This window comes from Brachyhypopomus gauderio, unplaced genomic scaffold (assembly GCF_052324685.1).
Source record: "Brachyhypopomus gauderio isolate BG-103 unplaced genomic scaffold, BGAUD_0.2 sc82, whole genome shotgun sequence".
NCBI lineage: Eukaryota > Metazoa > Chordata > Actinopteri > Gymnotiformes > Hypopomidae > Brachyhypopomus > Brachyhypopomus gauderio.
In genome coordinates, this window is record NW_027506903.1 from 514,299 (window position 1) to 536,600 (window position 22,302).

General features: G+C 44.4%; 2 protein-coding genes across 2 annotated transcripts; one reads left to right on the forward strand and one right to left on the reverse strand.

Annotated features, from left to right (window-relative positions):
- Window positions 1-114: 114 nt before the first annotated feature.
- LOC143493124 (uncharacterized) lies at window positions 115-9,154 on the forward strand. Its single transcript, XM_076991298.1, has 6 exons — window positions 115-559; window positions 769-1,518; window positions 1,746-2,847; window positions 6,843-7,135; window positions 7,333-7,698; window positions 8,213-9,154. Exons 1-6 carry the CDS (start codon window positions 292-294, stop codon window positions 9,079-9,081), a joined length of 3,648 nt encoding a protein of 1,215 aa, XP_076847413.1. The 5' UTR covers window positions 115-291; the 3' UTR covers window positions 9,082-9,154.
- A 1,546-nt stretch (window positions 9,155-10,700) lies between these two features.
- On the reverse strand, window positions 10,701-15,079 carry LOC143493199 (GTPase IMAP family member 4-like). The gene is made up of 2 exons (XM_076991438.1): window positions 14,843-15,079; window positions 10,701-13,324 (listed from the first exon to the last, which is right to left on the reverse strand). The coding sequence occupies exon 2, from the start codon at window positions 13,206-13,208 to the stop codon at window positions 11,859-11,861; it is 1,350 nt and encodes a 449-aa protein (XP_076847553.1). The 5' UTR covers window positions 13,209-13,324; window positions 14,843-15,079; the 3' UTR covers window positions 10,701-11,858.
- Between the last annotated feature and the right edge of the window lie 7,223 nt (window positions 15,080-22,302).

Here is a 22,302-nt window from a genome sequence, read left to right on the forward strand (position 1 = left end):
TTGTGTCTACTTTTAAAATTAATCCAGACTTTGCAAATGCCCACAAAATTATATTATGTCAATTTCCGTAGTGACGTTGGCGTATGCGTCCGTTTTTCAGTATTTACGGTAGAACCGTAATTCTCCTCTTCCGTTGCGTGGTTGTCTAGGCACAAAACATCAAACCCTTCAACGGGTATTGTGTCGGATGTAAAGTGTTGCAAACTCTCCTGTTCGGTGTTTTCTAAGCCTGCAAAACCGAATTAAAAAAACAAACAAACTTTACAATACTGACGAGGTTATGTAAATCAGATGGATAACATGTCAAACGGCTTCACTCTGCAAAAACAAATAGCGTCTATCATGGACGTGCTCGCGAAAGCTGCGGTGGCCGAAATAAGCAAAGTGGTGGACGACGGTGTTGTTATGCTCCGGCTCGAAATATGTGAGCGAGAAAACGAAATCGACACCTTGAAGCGAAATCTCCAAATAGTGTCGAATGAGCTGCGGGAGACGCGACGTGCTCTCGTCCGGGAGTGTGTCAGTGGTCGCCCTGCAGAACAGTTTGCAATCTTTCAAGGTAGTGATATAGCCTATAATAACTCAGATAATCTCAAATATCCCTTGTTCTTGTCAATACTCGGTAGGCTTTAATACTGTTTAAAGTGTAAATGGGCGGTAGGGTTGAGGTGGTGACTTTGTTCATAAAAAAAAAAAAAAAGTTTAGATTTTTGTAAACAAAAGTTTTATGGTTATAATTTTTTAATGTGTATCTTCTCATCACCACAGGTGTCAAGGACAAAGAAAAGAGAGGGGCTGACAAGGAGGTGAGAAGTGAGAATGTGGAGCGCCCACAAGGGGAGAGTCTCACCGCGACGTCCAGAGCCGTGGTGAAGTTGGAGGGGTCGAACGACGAGGAGGCGTCACGGGATCCAAACCGGCGCTCAGCCGCAGAGCTCACTCCGCACTCTGCCTGCGCTTCCAGTGAACAGTTCACCCAGGCGTGGTCGCCAGAGGCTAGTACTGAAGCTCAACCCCCCGAGTATTTCTGTTCCAGACAGGAGGATTCACAACACCGGCCCGGTCCTGGTGCCTGCGTGGAGGCCGTGTACCCTCCAGACGGACCGGAGACGAGGTGTCCAAACCGAGAAGATGCGGCCGCCGGACGCGGTCCGCAGTCTCCGGACGTCCTGCGTGCGGCAGCGGGTCCGGAAGAACTTCTGCCGACACAGAACAACACGGGCCTCGGACCGTCCCACTCCCACACGCAGAACACGCTCGCGCACCTGCACCCCGACACCCAGGAGAACTTTCCTCCGGCGGGCCCCGGCGGCATCTGCAGGGGGAGGTCGCTGAACGGGACGGGGGTGGACAGGAGACGCTTCCTCTGCGCGTTCTGCAGCAAGAGCTTCGATCGTCACAGCCACCTGGAGAGGCACCAGCGCATCCACACCGGGGAGAAGCCCTTCAGCTGCAGGCTGTGCGGCCGATGCTTCACCCAGAAGAGCAGTCTGAAGAGCCACCTGAAAACTCACCGAGGTGAACTCCCGTCAGGGCCAGATACTCACGCTCCTTTTGCTCCTCTGATTAGGTGTGGCACAGGCTAACGTAGTTACATCGCAGTAATTATCGTGTATTTGTAAATGTGAAAATATGGCACAATGTAGGTTAAAAGATTAGTTTCAAAATTCATTTTGACAGTTTGGCAAAACTGGACAATAATGAAGTGCCAAGATATCATAATGCTAACTTTTCTTTTCCCATAGGATTCACCGGTGACATAGAAGCGGTTTGTGGGTTGCCTACGGAAGATAACCACTTCAGTGATGAGTGGACTATGGCAGTTTACTGTGAGGAGCAGATCGGGCACCTCTCCTACAGAAATGGTGCAGATGCTCACACACAGGGACCTGACCCACACTCGTCATTCCTGGGCCAGGAAGAAGTTCACTTCATAAACACAGACGGGGTGTCCGGGCAGCACACACACGTGGATTTTCCGAGCGCTCAGAGCACAGGCCACGCCTCCCCGGTCGGGGATGAGTCGGAACCAGACGATCCGTGCGAGTCGCAAGGAAGTGACGATGCGGCGGATGGCGTCCTAGAAAACGTCATGAAGACCGAGCACGAAGTGGAGGATAAAGATCAGACGCTGAGCCAGACGGCGTCGGACGTTAGCGTAGAGGATCGCAAGCGGCCAGACTCCAGCTGCGAGAGCGTTGCGGATGAGGGAGACGCCGAGACTCCGTCCTCGTTAAACGCAGCCGTCGCAGGACGAGACTCCATGCGGTCCGGGTGCTTGGAGACCCCAGACGTTAACAAGCATCACCCAGAAGCTTCCACCGCTGTCGGGCACTTGTGGGGGGGCCCTGTGCTCACCCAAACCAGGTGCGCAGACAGCAGCCGAATCGGCGTGAAACAAGAGGAAGAGTCCGTTTCGCTCGTGGACGACGAAGACGAGGACGGCGAAGAGGTCTCTCACGCCTTGCAGTTCGAGGGACGGAACGTGGCCTCGATGTTGGACCACGGTTCCGCCGCGCCTTTGTTCGGGACCCTAGAGGCCGCGGTGGCACCGTCGGGCGGCGTCCAGAGGGGGCGGCCCCGGCGATTCCCGTGCGTGCTCTGCGGGAAGAGCTTCGACCGCATGAGCCACCTGGAGCGGCACCGGCGGATCCACACGGGCGAGAAGCCCTACGCCTGCGGCGTGTGCGGACGTGGCTTCAGCCAGAAGAGCAGCCTGAAGGGCCACATGCGGACTCACGTGGGCGAGCGAACCTTCGGCTGCACCGCCTGCGGGGCCGCCTTTCTCACGCGGGCCGCACGCTACAGGCACGTGTGCCCGCACGCCACCGCCGGGCCGTTCTTGGGGTGATGGGGCGATGCCGCTCCGGCCGACGGCCCTGCTGAGGTGCAAGATCGCCCATGGCTATCCGGACTTCGGATGAGCCACTGAGATTCACACGTGGGAGTGGCCGGGTGCCGTCTGGAAGACTACCAAGATGTTGATCTTGGTAGATTATTTTATGTAGGTTTTTTTTTCCTTCCTCTTCATGCAGAACTTTCTTCTCTTATGTAGCCAAACCCATTTAAACCCATTCGTTTTGTTTGTTGTACAGAGACCGAGAGATTAAATTAAGTAGATTAGCAGTACGTTCACGGCTAGGTATATTGATTGGTCATATCCAGTGACGCGTGTTTGTGTTCCAGTCATAATGTTTTGTGCGGCATTAATGTTGGAAAGACAAATAGTTTATCAGCCTCCAAGCTGATATGTCCTGTAGCAAACAGATGGTAAGCAAGCCTGATCATCACTGTGTTTTTAAACATGTCCATGAATGACTTTGTAATTGTTTCTATTGCCTCTTTTAAATCGTGTATCACTGCTTGATGGCTGTTCATGCTTGATGGCTACTGCTCTGTTACTGAACCGGATACTGGCATTACACTGTGAGAATACAGGATACTGTAAGAATGAAAACATTAGTTTTATTTGTAGGTCACGAGAGTGAGTGTGTGACCCTTTATAACTCTCTTGTTCTCTTGCTGTAGTCCATATGCACCTGCCTCAAGATGGCCCCCCCACCAAGAATTTTTTACTTACTTGATCTCTACGCATTACACAGCCTTGCCCATCAAGATTCATTCACCCGAAGGAAAGAAATAGCATGTTCTGTTCTGAGACGGCGAGAACGCACCTGCTGAATAAAGCTGTTCTATTGGCCTTAGCTGCTCAGGAGAATGACACAGGCCCGCAGCCGAGAGAAAAGAGAGCATGAACACACACTCACCTGCTCGCACGCTCTGGGGGTTTTACACTCGCTGGTGCAGAAGCTGTTTTGTCGTCTGATATCGTTCGCCACACAGAAACTGTTCGTCTTAGACACACAATCACAATGACCTATAGATTTATGACTTTATACAGCTATGCCTCTTTAGACAGATGCAGAGATGCCCAGACCAACTTGGTGCCCAAAATGTTCTGTGATGTTTGTCTTTAGAGCAGTGATCAAATTGTGCAACAACAATTTTTTTAATGAATATCCATCCTTCATCCAGTCAGAGTTTCAGATACAATAGGATATTTAGATTCTGTCTTAATCTCCAAAGAAAACATAATTTGTCACAGTGTGATCGCATTAAATATTAATCATTGATACAGATCAGACATTAGACCTCTGTACACTACCCTATAAAAACTTTTAATGAACTCCCATGTAACTCTAAAATACAGAACCAGCTATATGCGGAGTGAGAGTTAGTAAAAATTCTAGTGTGATACAGAGAGAAACAGGACGTTTCAGACAGATCCTTCATCAGCTGTGCAAGCAAAGTGGACAGGGGTCCTTCCAAAGTGCTTTGTTTGCACAGCTGATGAAGGACCTCCGTCTGAAACATCCTGTTTCTCAGGAAACCTTGTGGGATACATTGCAGTACTGCAAAATATATATATACACATACACACACATATACACACTATAATGCCAAAAGTATTCACTCATCTTCCTTGACTCATATATAATCTTAAGTGACATCCCATTCCTAATCCATAGAGTTCAATATGACGTTGGTCCACCCTTTGCAGCTAGAACAGCTTCAACTCTTCCGGGAAAGCTGTTCACAAGGTTTAGGAGTGTGTGGGGATATTTGACCATTCTTCCAGAAGCACATTTGTGCAGTCACATACTAATGTACGTACGTACGTACATACATACGAGATGACTACCTCTTCTCACTATACGCTTTAGCATCTGGTGCCCCCACTCCATCAGTTTACGTGGCCTACCACTTCATGGCTGGCTTGCTGTCATTCCCAAACACTTCCATTTTGTTATAATACAGCTGACAGTTGAGTGTAGAATATTTAGGAGTGAGGAAATTTCACGACTGGATTTGTTGCACAGGTGGCATCCTATCACAGTTCCACGCTGGAATTCACTGAGCTCATGGGAGCGACCCGTTCTTTCACAAATGTTTGCAAAAGCAGTCTGCATGCCTAGGTGCTTAATTTTGCACACCTGTGGCCATGGAAGTGATTGGATGGGTGAGCAAAGTATTGCAATTAAGAACGAGACTCTAGATTTATTGGTGGTGACATTTAAACCAGAACTTTCATTCTCATCTCTCTCCCATCTTTGTTAGTTATGTATAAGATTTTGTATGAACTTTTAATGCAAATTGGAAAAAAATGCAAGGACTTCACAAGTAGCAGTTGTCCTTTCATGTGGTTACGCATCTGTTGAAAACATGATGAATCTTACATGTCTGAACAATTGGTTGAAAAATGGCATTGAGAAATTGGGATACAATTCCTGATTCCTGAAGCAGACCAAGGAATGCTGTCCTTCTGAATAGACTGAATAAAATCACTGAAACTGATACAGCGATGAACATCCACAATAAGATTTCATTTACATTCTGGGAGGAGACCAATTGAGATAACATGATTAATAATTAACTGAGTGGATGAGTGTGAATGAGGAATGGTATCAGCTCTTCTGCATTTAAACTATGCTTCCTTCTCGTGAATATAGTAACATAGTATAGTAACGATTGGTTTTTAGTTGGTTTATTAATTTTAAACTTTGTCACTGAGCAAAGTACAAATACAGAGCAAACAAAATACAGTCAGTATCTAACGAAATGCAAACAAAAAGAAGATAGTACAAGACAATGAAGTACAGTGAGTTACACTTGTATGGTCTGACAAGATGAGATTTATTTCACATTAGTCATCCCAAAGGAAACTGCAGAACACAAAACGACCATGGCAGGAGCCCTAGAGTCCAAGCACAGAACAATGACCAAAGTAGACATGGGGATAAACTAGCGAAGTCCAGACGGTATAGTGTATATATAGTAATGTAAGAATAGATAAACCTTTTTTACATATATAAAGAAAATAAGAATCACAACCACATATATAAATTACAGTGCAAATAGTTTTAGTTTGCTAAGGGTATGAAAACGTTCGCTAGTATGTTTGCCCAACATTGAAGGCCTCAGCAGCGTTTCAGATGGAAGAAGACTGAATAACGTGTGTATGGCGTGAAAATCTTTTAACACTGCAACCCTCTGTGGGCAGCGTTTCTGCTGAATGTCCTTAACGCAGGGTAGATAGTCTCGACTGAGGTGTTGGGTTGTTTTCACCGCTTTCTGTGCGGCCTTCTGCTTAGAGACGGAGCTCTGACAATAAAATTCTGGTTTTCCCAGTGACTTCAAATATCAAACTGGAATACAGTGCTTGTTAACAGCATTTATGATAACGGGATCTGTAAGCTGCAGGTCTTATCACGGTTCAATACGTTCTCACGTTTTTTATAATCAGCTAATACATTTCTGTCCGCTTTGTTTACACATATATAAACTGGGATTAGCTGAAATGAACAACAGCTGGCGATTAGATTAAACCAGATATTCCAACTACAAAAACTTCCTATCCGTTTATTTGACATCAAGGCAACAAAGTGAGGGGAAAACCGCTTCTTTCCTCTACTTTATACTTTGTTCCTTCAATCTACTTCGGGGTTTTTATGAGTTCAAAGCAGTTACGATCCGCCAAGGACGCCACCGAGTCAGAAACCCCAGCGCACACGGACCGAGGAGTGCAGTGAACGGAGCACCGTCCCCGACCCCGTTTCCGCCGGGACGCCGCTTCACACGGGCCAGTGTGGGAACACTTCCGGGTCAGGAGCGCAGGAGACGGGAGAAGAGACCAAAACAACATCAGAGACGCGCAGCCCGATTAAACCAGGACGTTTCTGTGACTGAAACGCTCCGAAGAACCCATCGCCAATAAAAAAACGAACCTTCACCACTGCCCTATGTCGAGCGGTCGACTTGTTTTTGCGGCAGCGGTTGTGAATGAGCTCTAAGAGATTAAAAATGCCCAAACATGCAACTCTGGAGACGCAGATCTCGTCCGTGATGGAGAGCTTTGTCCGAGCGGCGGTGGCGGAGATCTGCAAACTCATCGACACGGAGTGTGTGGACCTGCGGCTGGAGATCAGCAGGGGCCACAGCGAGATCGAGACCCTGAAGGGAAAACTGCGTGATCTGAAGAAAGAGCCGAGAAATCCTCCCGCTGCAGTTCCTCTCTCTCACTCGGTCGACGGGCTCACTGACGGGCATGAGCGAGGTACCAAATATTGTGACTCAGGCATGTGAAATTAGAAATGTTGCAAACTTTGAAAGCTATCTGAAAGAATTTGATGTTAAAATTGAATTTTACATTGTAGACTGCCAAGCTTTTCCCAAGCTGTCCTTTGTAAAAACTTAATAGGTCTTCTGATATTAATACTGGAATGGATTGGGTTTTTTTTTTCAATTATTCCTTAACTGTCGTCATCTGCTTAGACATCAGAGCCGAACATGCCCACCAGGAGGCTATCTGCGACGAGGAAGAGGAGGATGCGAAGGAGAACGCCTCAGCCCCGACGAAGGATCCACAGGAAAATGAGAATGAAGCGTGCAGGAATCCTCCCCTCGGCCCTGGGAGTGGGCGGAGTCAGGAGGGTGGATTTTCACTTTTCGACAGAGTGGTTCACTTCAGGGAGCCACACGTACTTCACGGCTGCTCAGTGGCCAAAGATGGAGTGGACGCGGGTACAATCGGCACCACAGCCCTAAAGGTGGAAGGTGGCGGTGATGCTGCATCCACAGCCGAGTGTGCCTATCAGGCCGACCAGAAGTTCTGCACAGACGCACACGGCCGCATAATGGGTGAGGTCCCACCTTCCTGCACTGTCCCGCACACACACACATGCATTAATGCATGGAACTATACAGACATGGCCTGGTGGTTAGGGAACTGGTCTTGTGACCGGAGGGTCGTGGGTTCGATTCCCAGACCTGAGGCCATGACTGAGGTGCCCTTGAGCAAGGCACCTAACCCCAACTGCTCCCCAGGCGCCGGGCTAGGGCAGCCCACCACTCTGGGCACGTGTGCACCACAGCCCCCTAGTAATCACTAGTGTGTGTGTGTTCTAACTGCACAGATGGGTAAAGAGCGGAGGACAAATTTAAATTGCGGTGAAAAATCACAATTGACAAAAAATATGGCACATTTACATGTGACTCACAATAAATAACATTCAGTAAATAACATTCAGGATTATAGATTTAAGGTCTTGTGCATTGAACCAATTGACTGCCAGTTACTGATGCGCCAAGCATTGGTAGATATACTTGTCTGATACGTTATCAATACCTGACCTCACATTTTTTATGTTTTTAGGATACAGCAATAATCATTTTGATGGTACAGAAGATTTCCAGCCACCGGCACATAATTCAATGCTTTGCGTTAACAAACAGCTCTCTGAAGGAGCACATCACCACACGTTTGACCTGCAGTTCAGTCTTCAGAATGGGCCGAAGAACGGAGAAGATTGTTGTCTTGGGGTGCAGTTTAAGACAGAGGAGGAGGAGGAGCCTCTAGGACAGAGGACCAATGAATGGGCGTCTTGTGGAATGATGGACAGCGATGCTTTACCGTGGCCCTCTTTGACTTCCGTGAGTTGTGAGAGTCGTGGGGGCTGCTCGACCCAGCAGTCCCTTCACACTTCTCTCACCGACCCTCGTGTTCACGTCGATGCGAGCGGTGAGATTTTACCTTCTCATAGTATTAGATTCGCGGGTGAACCCCAATTCAAACAGATGAGGGTGAATAAAGGCTACGGGCGAATCCAGGGCAGGACGTTCAAGCCGAACTTGGCCAACGGGAAGAGTTCGCCCCCGGCCGGCGGCCGTCACAGGCCCTTCTGCTGCTCTCTGTGCCCCAAGAGCTTCCACGGCGCTGTGGACCTGATCCGGCACCAGCGCATACACACGGGCGAGAAGCCGTTCGGCTGCGGAGTGTGCGGCAAGCGCTTCGCCCTCCGCGGCAACCTCGTGACCCACGAGAGGGCGCACAGCGGCAGCCGGCCGTTCACCTGCGGGCAGTGCGGTCGCGCCTTCGCCCATGGCTCCAACCTCACCGCGCACCAGCGCGTCCACACCGGCGAGAGGCCGTTCCGCTGTCCGCTGTGCGGCAAGACGTTCGCGTGGCGGTGCCCGTTCAAAAGGCACCTCCGCCTGCACTGTCCCAACAATGCGACCCCATGATGCCGTTTGGACTTCTCCGTGTCCATGGAACCACAGCTGTGTGCTGCTCTCGTTGGCATGGCCAAGCCCTGCCCCCCCCCCCCCCCCCCCCCCCCCACCCACTCCCCACCCCGACCACCTGAGTCTTGTACACTACACCAACACGAGGGGCTTAACAATATCCGCGTGTGGTATGATTAGCGTGATCTCTGGTGCTCACAACATGGCGGCGGTGGTGTCAGATCTGAGCCATCTCTCTCTCTCTCTCTCTCTCTCTCTCTCTCTCTCTCTCTCTCTCTCAGCAGGTTACAGCAAGTGTCACTGGCACTGTTGATTTTTTCGATTGCATACACACTTCTATCACAAACTGGCACTCAGTTATCAGTGTACTACACTCAGGTGTCTATTGCTGATGTAATTTATGGAAGACTAAACACATTTTGTTGGACATTAGATTTAAAACACTTCCTACAATGTCCCATCCCTAAGGATAAATGTAAATTGCACGTTTGGAAATGAAGGACAAAACTATAACTGCAGTAAAGAGTTGATCAAATGTCATTTTCCTTATAGCATATAATGCAAAGAGGCAAATACAGGTGTCTATGTCTAAAACAATATAATGCATTTATACATGTTTTTGTTTATGTAAAAATTCCACAAATTTCTACTGAATTAACTTGCTACGGAATGAACCGGTTACACCTGCCGGACTACTGAACAATGACTTACATGAATAAAATGTAACCATAACTAAGGGGCCGGTGGTGCAAACCGCAGTACGATGGTGAAAGGCGGAAGAAACGGTGGAGGAGGAGAAAGACGGAGCAATGGCCCCACCCAAACAAACAGCCTCACTGAAATTCAGGTTGCACCATTGGCCATGTCATCACTATTACATGTGTATAGGAAGCAGATCAAAGCACGCGTTGCAGTTTATCTCCCGTTACACGGGGCGCTATAACGTGAGCTTCTAGAAATGGAAACAGGTGCAGTAACAGGAACCACAGAGACTTGCGTCCTGCGTTATGTGGATGTTATGTGCACTGCTACTATTTTTACAGTAATCCGAAGATCTGAAGATTCTCCTTCCTTTGTGCTGTGTTGCAAGGTCTGGGACAGCAATCTGGACAAGTGTGTACTTCAAGCCTTCAAGTGAATATTCCCACCTGGCTGTCAAATGCAAATGCACAGGTTCTAGTCATTCTCCCTAGTTTATAGCTGCAACGATGCTAACAACATATATACATTGTGACATCTACGTTATTTTATTAGTGCAGGATGAATGTGGTTAACTGTAGAGACGGTGTGTTATAGAAATTCATGTGTAAAATGTCAGACATTTTGATATTTAATTTTGATGAGGATGTTCATTGTTAAGACATCTGTGTCTGTTTCTCACTACATTTCAAGATTTGTAAAATGTGCATATGAATTTAAGACGTGTTTTGGTATTTCACAGTAGAGATGCTGTTTCTTTAAAAGCTCGTAAGCTATTGACACTATAAATGCCTAGCAAGCGTCTTGTTTGCATTTCTTTGTCTAAATAAACAAAAAATTAGATTTTAACATAACAAATAAACAGACACAACCACTGATCAAAGATCACTTTTTTATGTGGAAGCGTAATTCTAATGAATACTGCTGTGGAAATGTTAACCTTAATGGTGAGCAAGAACAGTCAACAGCAGTTGTGTGTGGTATCAGAGTAAAATACAAAGTTTATTAAAGACAAAAGATAGAAAAATAGAAAGATGGATCGATACAGAGATCTGTTACACACACATATGAGTGTCTGCAAGAGAGAGCTGCCCCCCTCTCACAGACAATAGTTCATATACTATTTTGCTACATGATTACATCATACTTCAATGACATGAGTTAAGCATGTTGGGTCTTATTGGTCAACTCACAAGGAGAGCCACACAATTTACTACTAGAAAGAGTAGAGAGAGAGAGCCTACAGCATGTAAACCATACCATGATCAACGTTTACTAGGCCTAATATATGTTTAAATAGATTTTCCACTTATTACTAAGAGTGGTCAGTACATATATGAATACTGATGAATATGATTACAGAAAGACCAAATATAAAATTTGCCCGGACAATATATGAATTGAAAAATTACTGTGAATTTGCAAATGTAAAAGTTTTTTTTCAAAATTATTATTGTTTTTAGGATTATACTTGCAGTAAAAATGCTTTGTTGAGATTATTGGATTTAAACCATAAGTACACCAGTGATACCAGTACATAACCACTCATCTGCCCACCTCTTGATTCAAATTGTACGTCAATCTGGCTAAAAGCGTCTACAAAATGACTAAATGTAAATCCAGCTTACTTTATTATGAACATCTACCTGTCAGCTATCCTCAACAACAAATTTCTCTATCCAATAACGGCCTTGTAACTGACAAATGATGAAGTCGGAGGACAGCACACTGTGCCTTACCAAAACTCTTCTGCAGTCTTCAACTGTACAAGATGTTTCTAGTAAATATTATTGGAATGAGTGGTGAACATACATCTAAAGGTCTAGGGATGTATTCAGTAAGCCGGCTGTCTGATCTTTACCTATAATAACACGTACAATATTGTTGTACTATGAAGTAGCTTTGCTTTGGTTACTTCTTTTGCACACTACAATCCTAACTGTGATCCAGGAAACAATACCTACACTAACAGACCTACACATTGTTTGAAATCAAACAATGATCTTCGCATTAAAGAGCTTCGGAACAGCTTTTCTGCTTAATCAAATGTTTGTGTTTGGCCATGAGCTGTGTCAGGGTTACTGAATGGAGCACTGGCTGGCCACTAAAGGAAATGGCCTTGCAGTCAGCAGAGGGGCGACCCTTGTAGCTGTGGTCGTCAGGAAGGCTACAGTCTCCGGTCCGAGCATGGCGGCCAACTCTGCCATCAGTCCTGTGGGTGCCACTGGTGCCGCGGGTGCCAGAAATCCTAAAAGTGCTGGAGCCAGTCCAAAACTTATGGCCGACCCTCCCAAAAAAATGACGAGGTACTTCAGCATGCTAAAATAAAAAGGGTTATTATACCACTTGCTGCCATTGTCTTTTAAGATGTCCCTCACTTCTCCCTCTCTCCTGTCCTCTTCTTTTTGGGCCCACACATCCACCTCCTCCATTTCTTTTTCAGCTTTTTTTTCCACCTGCTCCTCCTCTTCCTCCAGTTTTGTGAAGTTTTCGCTTTCTCTTTGGAGTCTCAACTGCAAACGCTGTAGTCTGCACGAATCCCCACTTTGGCTTTCAGTCTCTTTTCTTATGTTATCTTCTATCTGCTGGATCGTGTCTCGGATGTGTTGTCTGCATCTTTGTATTTTCTGTTTATCCTTCTTCAAGGTTTCACGGATATTTGTCCTGCGATGCTCCACCTCCTTCCTTATGTCCTGCTTCGCTTTCTGTATTGCCTGATTCATCATCTCTTCTCTTTTCTGGTCCAATACATTTATTGTCTTATGTACTAACTGCAGTTTCTGATTGACAAAGTGTTGGTTCTGGTTCTGTGCCAATAAGTCATCCAGCATCTCCAGGAGCCGGGTCACCTGGCTTTGGTTATCTGGGTCTTTATTGTTGAAGGCCAAGAAGCGTCCGCCGAATTGTTCAACAAGCTCCTGGATTCTTTCGTCCTGTTTTGATATGAAACTCTCAATTGACTCACCGTTCAGTGAATCTGCATGGGTGAAAATGATGATGGTGTGGTTGTTTATATTCTCTTGGAAAACCTTCCTTATCAAATGTATACACTCCTGCTGCTCAGGTGTGTAGCGAGTGATCTGTATGATGAGCAAGAATGCATGTGGTCCTGGGGAACACATGATCAAACCCTTTAACATTTCATCGTCCACGTTTTCAGGTGAGTGTGAGGTGTCAAACCAGCCAGGTGTGTCAATAACAGCCAATCTCCTTCCCTGAACTATACTACATTCCTTTTTACATGCCGTAGTCACTGAACTCATACTAACTTCACTTTCAAAACATTTTGCACCCAAAATGGTATTTCCAGTAGCACTTTTCCCCGCCCCTGTTCTGCCCACCAGCACCAATCGCAGTTCATTTGGCACAGAGTTAGAAGGTGATTGGGCAATGGCAGGTTGAGTAGAGCCAGTCTGTGATCTGAGCATCTTGAAGGAATTAAATTCAGGCACTCTACTGTCAGATGGCACTGAAGTTGCTCTGCAAACTTTGCTTCTGCACTGTTACAGTTTTGGCTGATTCTACAACCACTCTTGATCTTCTCCTGAAAATATAATACAGAGACTGTGTTCAGTTGGTTTGTGCATTAACACAAAGATAAACAGTGATTTACAGCAACTAGACTTTAGGTGTACAGAACACACTGATTCTCATGTCTGCCTAATGCACTGGTTCTCAAACTTTTTCTATCATTCCCCACCTCAGAAGAAGGTGAAATTCCACGCCCCACAAATGGATAGCGAACGTAATTTGTTGACGGGGGGGGGGGGGGGGGGGGGGGGGGGGGCAAACGTTTTAAACATCCGGGGCTTATGAAAACCGAACAGGCATTAAGTCTAAGTCGACCTTTAATCAAATGAGGCAGTGTCACGTTGAGGACCCCGGCCCCTCCCTTTTGGGCATGTGTATACGTTGTCCACGTGCTTTGTCTGCGTCAGTGGGACTTCATGGTGAGGGTTATGTCGTGTGAATAATGTGTCTCACCTGTGAATCATCTCGTAATCACGTGGGGCTAATGTGGTCTGTCTATTTAATGTGCGCTTGCGCAGTGTCCTGTGCTCGTCGTTGTCTAAAGTCTGCACGTTGTGTGAATCGTGTGTGTTGCTCGTGCGCTATTGCGCAATCTCGTTGTTATTAAAGTGACGTCTGCCTGGAAAGCAAAGATTCCCGTGTCTCGTCCTTCGCTCTGCCTGCGCGTCACAGGCAGGATATGTCATCAACTGAAACCTTAGCAGCAAACCTAACTCTTAATAACAAAACTTTATTCAAATATTCAAATAGATAACAGGATAACAAAAAAAAGTTGTGCAGTTGATCCAGCTAATACAGCTAACAGGGTCATTTATGCCATTGTTTTAAACAGATATAAAAGTACTATGATTCAAAATGTCATTATTAATAGTTAAATCCCAATTCTAATAATTTGTGTTCATGAAATAAATGCTACAATTAATTTGTCCACAGTTCTGAAACATGAAAATGGTTTGCCAAGTATCTGGGCTTTATAATCAGAGAGTCTTTTTAGGGACATCCAGTTTTTTTTATCTTCAGTCTCGAATCACTTTAGCTAATAAACGTAACATAAACAGCAATATGTTGCATAATCTTCTGAATAATGTAAAAATTATTCAGTGTAAAATCATAAAAGTTGTAACCAGTGACAAACACGAACATTTTATACACGTATGGAAAGCACTATTTAAAAAAGTGAAAAATTAGCGATAGGCCTCCTTCAACCCCATCCACAAGCAAGTAACACAGAATAAAGACTACATGCACACGACTATCAGTAAATTGTTTGTAGTTGAACAAAAATTGGCCTACCTGGCTATGACAGTAATCGACACAAGAAAGTTACAGCAATTATTAAACGTTTCGTGCCTCTAGGTTACTACGTGAATTTTTATATGACATTTTACTCCCCAAGGATTTGAGCCTTTATCTGTTTATCTTCTGTAATTGAGCTGCTATTACGGATAGGACTGTAACCCATATAGGGTATCTAATACATTATTACAACTTTAAACATTTGTTTTCTAGAGAAGAAAAACAAAATTCATACCTTGGAAATACAGCTGCGTTGTGTTGTAGAGCAGTCTCAGATGTCTTTGGGTAGGAGTTACCGAGGAAAACGAAACTTATGTAGGGTGACCAAAAGTATGTTGTCGACCACGCCAGGTTATGTGACCGTCGAGTTTTGTGACCACAGAGGGCGCTATTTCACAGTCTCTGTTCACAGACACGAGCGCTTTACGAATGCTACGGAAACTACGCTTTCTTTTCTTCTTTTGCTGGTGTCCGCGAGCCAGATGCTTGGAGGCCCGGCCCTCCTATAGGCAAATGCTTGGGGCGCCGGTTGTCCAGGGGGGCGCTCGCGTGAATGCGTTATTTATTTATTTATTACAAATGAACAATTCATGAATATGAAAACAAGCAAAGTCCACATAATCACAACTTCATTGTTTAATAATATTACTCTAATAATTATAATAGCACACTATACCCCCCCCCTCCCCCCGCTCGCTCTGCGCACCTCGTTACTGTTTCTCTGTGGGGAAAAAAGCAACGCCATCTCTCCGGAAAGATGCCAAAAAGACCGAAGTTCTCTGGTGCCCAGGGGAGAAAAATGAGAAAAGAGGAGGAACCAAAGGTAATATAATATGGTGAATTACACTATAATGTATATTGTACTTGAAGGGTGCTTCGTTTTAATATGAGAATGCATGTTGATGTGTTTCGATCTTTGGCGGAGAATTTTTATAAGCAGATCTTACACACTGACTCATATATGTTTGCTGGCTCTCCCTTTTAATTTGAAACAAATCCAAAATGCAGCCAATCTGTAGCAGTGGTGTTTTTCTTTGAAACCAGTTCGCTTCATAACAAGCATTTGTCGTCATTATGGCTTTTTCCCCTCTGTATGATCCTAGTGAAAACCGCCACTCCATAACCAATCAGTGAGCTCCAACTGCTGACCCCGCCCACAGATCTTTTTAATGAACGCGCCAAATTTTTCAAAGTACAGATTTGGCACGTTGCATGACGTCACATGGTTAAGATACTGCCACAATTTTACAATACTGTCATCATACTGCCCAATACTAGTAGGTGCTATTATTAGCTTAGCTCAGGAAGTTTTTTAAATAAATATATATTAAAACACACATACACTCCTCTGTTCCTTTCAGATGCACTTTTGAAATATTTAAACCCTGTTTCTACACATCCTGGACCACCAGAAGACACATTCTCAACCTTATCACCTTCCAGTGAAGCAGCATTACACCATCATATCCCTCCACCTCACTACACCAATATTTATTTATTATTAATATTTACACCATCATATCCCTCCACCTCACTACACCAATATTTATTTATTATTCATATTTACACCATCATATCCCTCCACCTCACTACACCAATATTTATTTATTATTAATATTTACACCATCATATCCCTCCACCAGTGCACCAATATTTATTTATTATTCATATTTACACCATCATATCCCTCCACCTCACTACACCAATATTTATTTATTATTCATATTTACACCATCATATCCCTCCACCTCACTACACCAATATTCATTTATTATTAATATTTACACCATCATATCCCTCCACCTCACTACACCAATATTTATTTATTATTCATATTTACACCATCATATCCCTCCACCTCACTACACCAATAATTATTTATTATTAATATTTACACCATCATATCCCTCCACCTCTGTACACCAATATTCATTTATTATTAATATTTACACCATCATATCCCTCCACCTCACTACACCAATAATTATTTATTATTAATATTTACACCATCATATCCCTCCACCTCACTACACCAATATTTATTTATTATTCATATTTACACCATCATATCCCTCCACCTCACTACACCAATAATTATTTATTATTAATATTTACACCATCATATCCCTCCACCTCTGTACACCAATATTCATTTATTATTAATATTTACACCATCATACCCCTCCACCTCACTACACCAATATTTATTTATTATTCATATTTACACCATCATATCCCTCCACCTCACTACACCAATATTTATTTATTATTAATATTTACACCATCATATCCCTCCACCTCACTACACCAATATTCATTTATTATTAATATTTACACCATCATATCCCTCCACCTCACTACACCAATATTCATTTATTATTAATATTTACACCATCATATCCCTCCACCAGTGCACCAATATTTATTTATTATTCATATTTACACCATCATATCCCTCCACCTCACTACACCAATATTTATTTATTATTCATATTTACACCATCATATCCCCTCCACCTCACTACACCAATATTTATTTATTATTAATATTTACACCATCATCCCTCCACCTCACTACACCAATATTTATTTATTATTCATATTTACACCATCATATCCCCTCCACCTCACTACACCAATATTTATTTATTATTCATATTTACACCATCATATCCCTCCACCTCACTACACCAATATTTATTTATTATTAATATTTACACCATCATATCCCTCCACCAGTGCACCAATATTTATTTATTATTCATATTTACACCATCATATCCCTCCACCTCACTACACCAATATTTATTTATTATTCATATTTACACCATCATATCCCTCCACCTCACTACACCAATATTTATTTATTATTAATATTTAGAAGTTGTTCTCTGCACTACTTTATCTAAAATTGTTTAAAAATATTTTTTGAGCAATATATTTATTGTTATACTGTAATATTTATAATTCATTTGGTTTTTTTTTTGTTTCTTTAATACTGATTTTACTGTTTTTGTTACGGTGACAGCTCCGGACCCTTCCCTGAGGGCGTGCCGCTACGTTGTCTGCGTGTCGTTATGTACATTACATTTACGGCATTTGGCAGACGCCCTTATCCAGAGCGACTTACATTTTTATCTCATTTTTTATACAAGTGAGCAATTGAGGGTTAAGGGCCTTGCTCAGGGGCACCTCAGTCATGGCCTGGGGATCGAACCTGCGACCCTCCGGTCACAAAACCAGTTCCCTAACCGCTAGGCCATGACTGCCCTACATGTACATGTATGTACTTCCGTGGGTGTGGGTTGTCCGTGAGCGTGTTCGTAGTCTTACCTGTGCCTTGACTCGAGATCACGAGGGTCTGTGTTAATCACCTATTTAATGTGCGTTCGCGCAGTGTCTTGTGCTCGTCTTTGTCTAAAGTTTCGTGCCAGTGTGAGTGTCTGTGTGTTTTGCTCACTCTCCGCTCGGAGCTTACACGTCTGTCAAGTTCAATAAACGTTCTGTGTTGCACCGTCATCTCTCGTCGTGCCTCCTCCCTCGGGCGTGACAGTTTTACTGTTGTTTTCTTCTAAAATAAAAACAATATTTATCAAAAACATAAAGCTTTGCAGTGTATGTGTGAGTGTAACAACCAGATGATTGATGATGCAGTGGGCGCCAACCAAAATCTCACCTAGGGCACTACATTGGTCAGGGCCGGCTCTTGTATTTACTTTTTATCGTCTCTTAATTACATAAATGTACTTAAAGAAGACTTACTATGCCTTTTAACTGGGGTCACCAATTCTGACGGCAACCATCAGAATATGTGACCCCACTGAATCTCCAGGTAACAATAGTAGTACACCGAGACTCGACAATAATAGAAAACAATGAAAAAATAACCCTAAACTGTTTATTAGTCAGTCCCACCAGGATTTCGCGGGCCTTTTTTGTGATTGTTGCGGGCTAAAATGTTCGATGTCGCGGGTGTTTTTCAAAAAAATTGCGATGAAAGTTGCGGTGTGTTTTTGCTTTTTTGTGAGTACATTGCAATAGGGAGTAAATGTTGTATGGTTTCCTCTATTTAGTAGTCCATTTTAATTATCTATTTACCTATTTATTCAGGGTTGCCAACTTTTCAAGATCGCTTGGAGTGAGATTTGAACCTGGAGGGGGTGGCGAACATTAATTGTTGACGGGGGGGGGGGGGGGGGGGGGTTTAGCGAAAGTAAGTTGTTACTGGGCGGCCTGTAAAATGGACACAAATTAAGTATTATATCGAGATCGATGGCAACCCTGATTTATTTATTTATGGGTATTGTGACGAATCAGACTCGTGAGGCATGTTCGGATCCATGTGCAGGTCAAGGTTTAATAAGGACAATCCAGAAACGTATTCGTACATGCAGGGGTCGGGTAATCCAGATAACAGAGGAGATGTCAAAGGTAAGGCAAAGGCAACGTCGAAAGAACCAGGCAGAATCATACACAAAGAGACTAACGAGATAAAGGCTTGGTATGCAGACAAAAAAAAGAACGGCAATACTTCGCAATGAGCAAGGGGGCTGGCAGTGTTAAATATGCTTCACAATCAAGTGTAATGATAGACAGCTGGTACGCTCTAGAACTCAGGGGAGTCCGACCTCTGGTGGCGAGATCGGGGAGTGCAGGACCTGACAGGTTTCTTATAAAACCCATGGTTTTAACACTTCAAGCAATCATTGAATTAATCATTTCGACTATATGTATAAATATTTAACTTAATTAAGTTTAACTGGTGCGCCCAGTTACAAAATTCGAGAGGTGCACGACCTTGCGAATCGACAGCGTGCGACGCCCTCGCACACGGGCGGAGCCACTGCGATTACGTCATCTTCGCCGCGCTGACCCTCGCCGCTTGAGTGCGCTGCAGTGACTTCACGGGCTACCGTTGCATTGTGGGGAATGTAGTGTTTGTGCGTGCAAAACACCAGCGGGCGGCTGTGGCCTGTGGGCCGGTTCTAATAGTAATTAAATATTATAATTAGTAATTAAATATCACCCCCCCCACCCCCAGGACCCAGGCACCTAGCTTCTTCCCTCCAGGCCCTACGCCTCTGAATACACACGGTACTGCAGCTGCATCCTTTGTCTCCACAAGTCCAGCTGGACACTCACCCTGTATGCAAGACCCCCCACAAGACCCCAAAATGGGGTGGGGTGTGTGGGGTTCCACAGGTACAGCAGAGGCTGGAAACCTAGAATTCATGAAGCCGCATACCCACATGGTGGAGCAAGTTCTAGGCATACTCTGGCCAAGGAAGGTAGGAGTTCTAGGTCTCTGGATTTTCCTGGTAGTAGAGAAATTTTCCAGTTCCTAGTTGAATGAATAAAAAAATGAATTAAATCAATCAATCACAGAAGAGCTAACCTAGCCACTAGGGTGCACACACCAGTGTACCTTAGTGCCGGTCCCAAGCCCGGATAAATAGGGAGGGTTGCGTCAAGAAGGGCATCCGGTGTAAAAACCACCAAATCAAATGATGCGGATCAAAAATAGAAATTCCATACTGGATCGGTCGAGGCCCGGGTTAACAACGACCGCCACTGGTGCTGTTGTCCAACAGGGCATTAGTGGAAATTGGACTACTGTTGGGACAAGGAGGAGGAAGAGAGGGGGGAAGAGGGTTCTGAAGCTGAAGGAGAGGAGGCAGAGCAGGAGGGTGGAGGTTAGAGTTGATACGTTGAATGTGGGCTCTATGACAGGTAAAGGGAGAGAGTAAGCTGATGTGATGGAGAGGAGGAAGATAGATATACTGTGTGTACAGGAGACCAAGTGGAAGGTGAGCAAGGCCAGATGCATTGGTGATGGATTCAAACTTTTCTATCATGGTGTAGACAGGAAGAGAAATGGAGTAGGGGTAATCCTGAAGGATGAGTTTAGTAAGAGTGTAGTGGAGGTAAAGTGAGTAAGTGACAGGGTGATCTGTGTAAAGTTAGAGATTGATGGGGTGATGATGAATGTCATCAGTGCTTATGCTCCTCAGGTAGGTTGTGATGTGGAGGAGAAAGAATTCTGGAGAAAGTTAGATGAAGTTGTTCTGCAGTTTCCTAAAGAAGAGAGAGTGGTTATTGGAGCAGATATAAATGGACATGTTGGTGGAGGGAACAGTGGTAATGAGGTGGTGTTGGGTAGATATGGTGTTAAAGAAAGGATTACAGAAGGACAAATGGTGGTAGATTTTGCTAAAAGGATAAAGATGGCTGTAGTTAACTTACTTTAAGAAAAAGGAAGAGCACAAGGTAACATATAAGAGTGGGGGAAGATGCACACATGTCGACTGTAGGAGAAGAAACCTGAAAGAGGTTAGTGATTGCAGGGTGTTACCAGGGGAGAGTGTAGCTAAACAGCATAGGATGGTGATATGTAGGATGGTTTTGGAGGTGAAGAAGAGGAAGAGAGTGAGAGCGGAACCTAAGATCAGGTGGTGGAAGTTAAAGGATGAGGACTGTGGTGTAAAATTCAGGGATGAGGTGAGGCAGGTACTGGGTAATGGTGGTGGTGTTCTGGATACCTGGGATGAGACTTCAAATGCAGTGAGTGATGTGGCTAGGAAGGTACTTGGTGTGACCTCAGGACAGAGGAAGATAGACAAGGAGTCGTGGTGGTGGAATGAGGAACGTGGTGGTGGAATGAGGCCATGACTGAGATGCCCCTGAGCAAGGCCCTTAACCCTCAATTGCTCACTTGTATGAAAAAATGAGATAAAATGTAAGTCGCTCTGGATAAGGGCATCTGCCAAATGCCATAAATGTAAATGTAAGCTGAGAAGGCATATAGCAAGCTGTATGAGAAGTTGGACACTAAGGAAGGGGAAAAGGATCTGTACAGATCGGCCAGACAGAGAAACCATGATGGGCAGGATGTGCAGCAGGTTAGGATGATAAAGGATAAAGATGGAAATGTGTTGTCTGGTGAGGAGAGTGTCTTGGGAAGGTGGAAGGAGTATTTTGAGGAGCTGATGAATCAAGAGAATGAAAGGGAAAGAAGGTTAGAATAGGTAATGGTTGTGAATCAGGAAGTGCCTCAGGTGAGCAAGGAGGAAGTAAGGGCTGCAATTCGGAGAATGAAGTGTGGTAAGGCAGTTGGACCGGATGATATTCCAGTGGAGGCATGGAAATGTTTGGGAGAGACAGCAGTGGAGTTTTTGACTGGGTTATTGTGTTGCGAATAACGCCGTTAAAAATAACGGCGTTAGGTAACGGCATCATTTTGTCAGTAACGGGATAATATAATTAATTACTTTTCCTGTCGTTACAACGCCATTAACGTTACTGGTCATTAAAAGCGGTGCTTTACTATATATTGATATACTAACAGTAATCCGAGCGGACCCCTGCCCAGGCTAGTGAGGAGTAACAGATCTCGATAGATCACAGTTCTCTGTGTAACGCCTGTTTAACTTAACAAGTCAGTAAGCGATTGGCTAAGGCAGCGTTATGGTAGCCAATCAGAGCCAATGTTTTTACACGTGTGCCGAAGCACACCAGTGACACACAACACAAACGGAGAAGAGGCAGAAATGCAGAGTCAGGAGCAAGCCGAAGAAAAATTTGCATTTTCAAGGTGGCGATATAACCATTATTTAAGAAAATACTTGAAGTTCCTGAATGTCTACCACACTGGGTATTTGATTTAATAAAGAATAGAGGTTTTATTGTTAAGTTTAC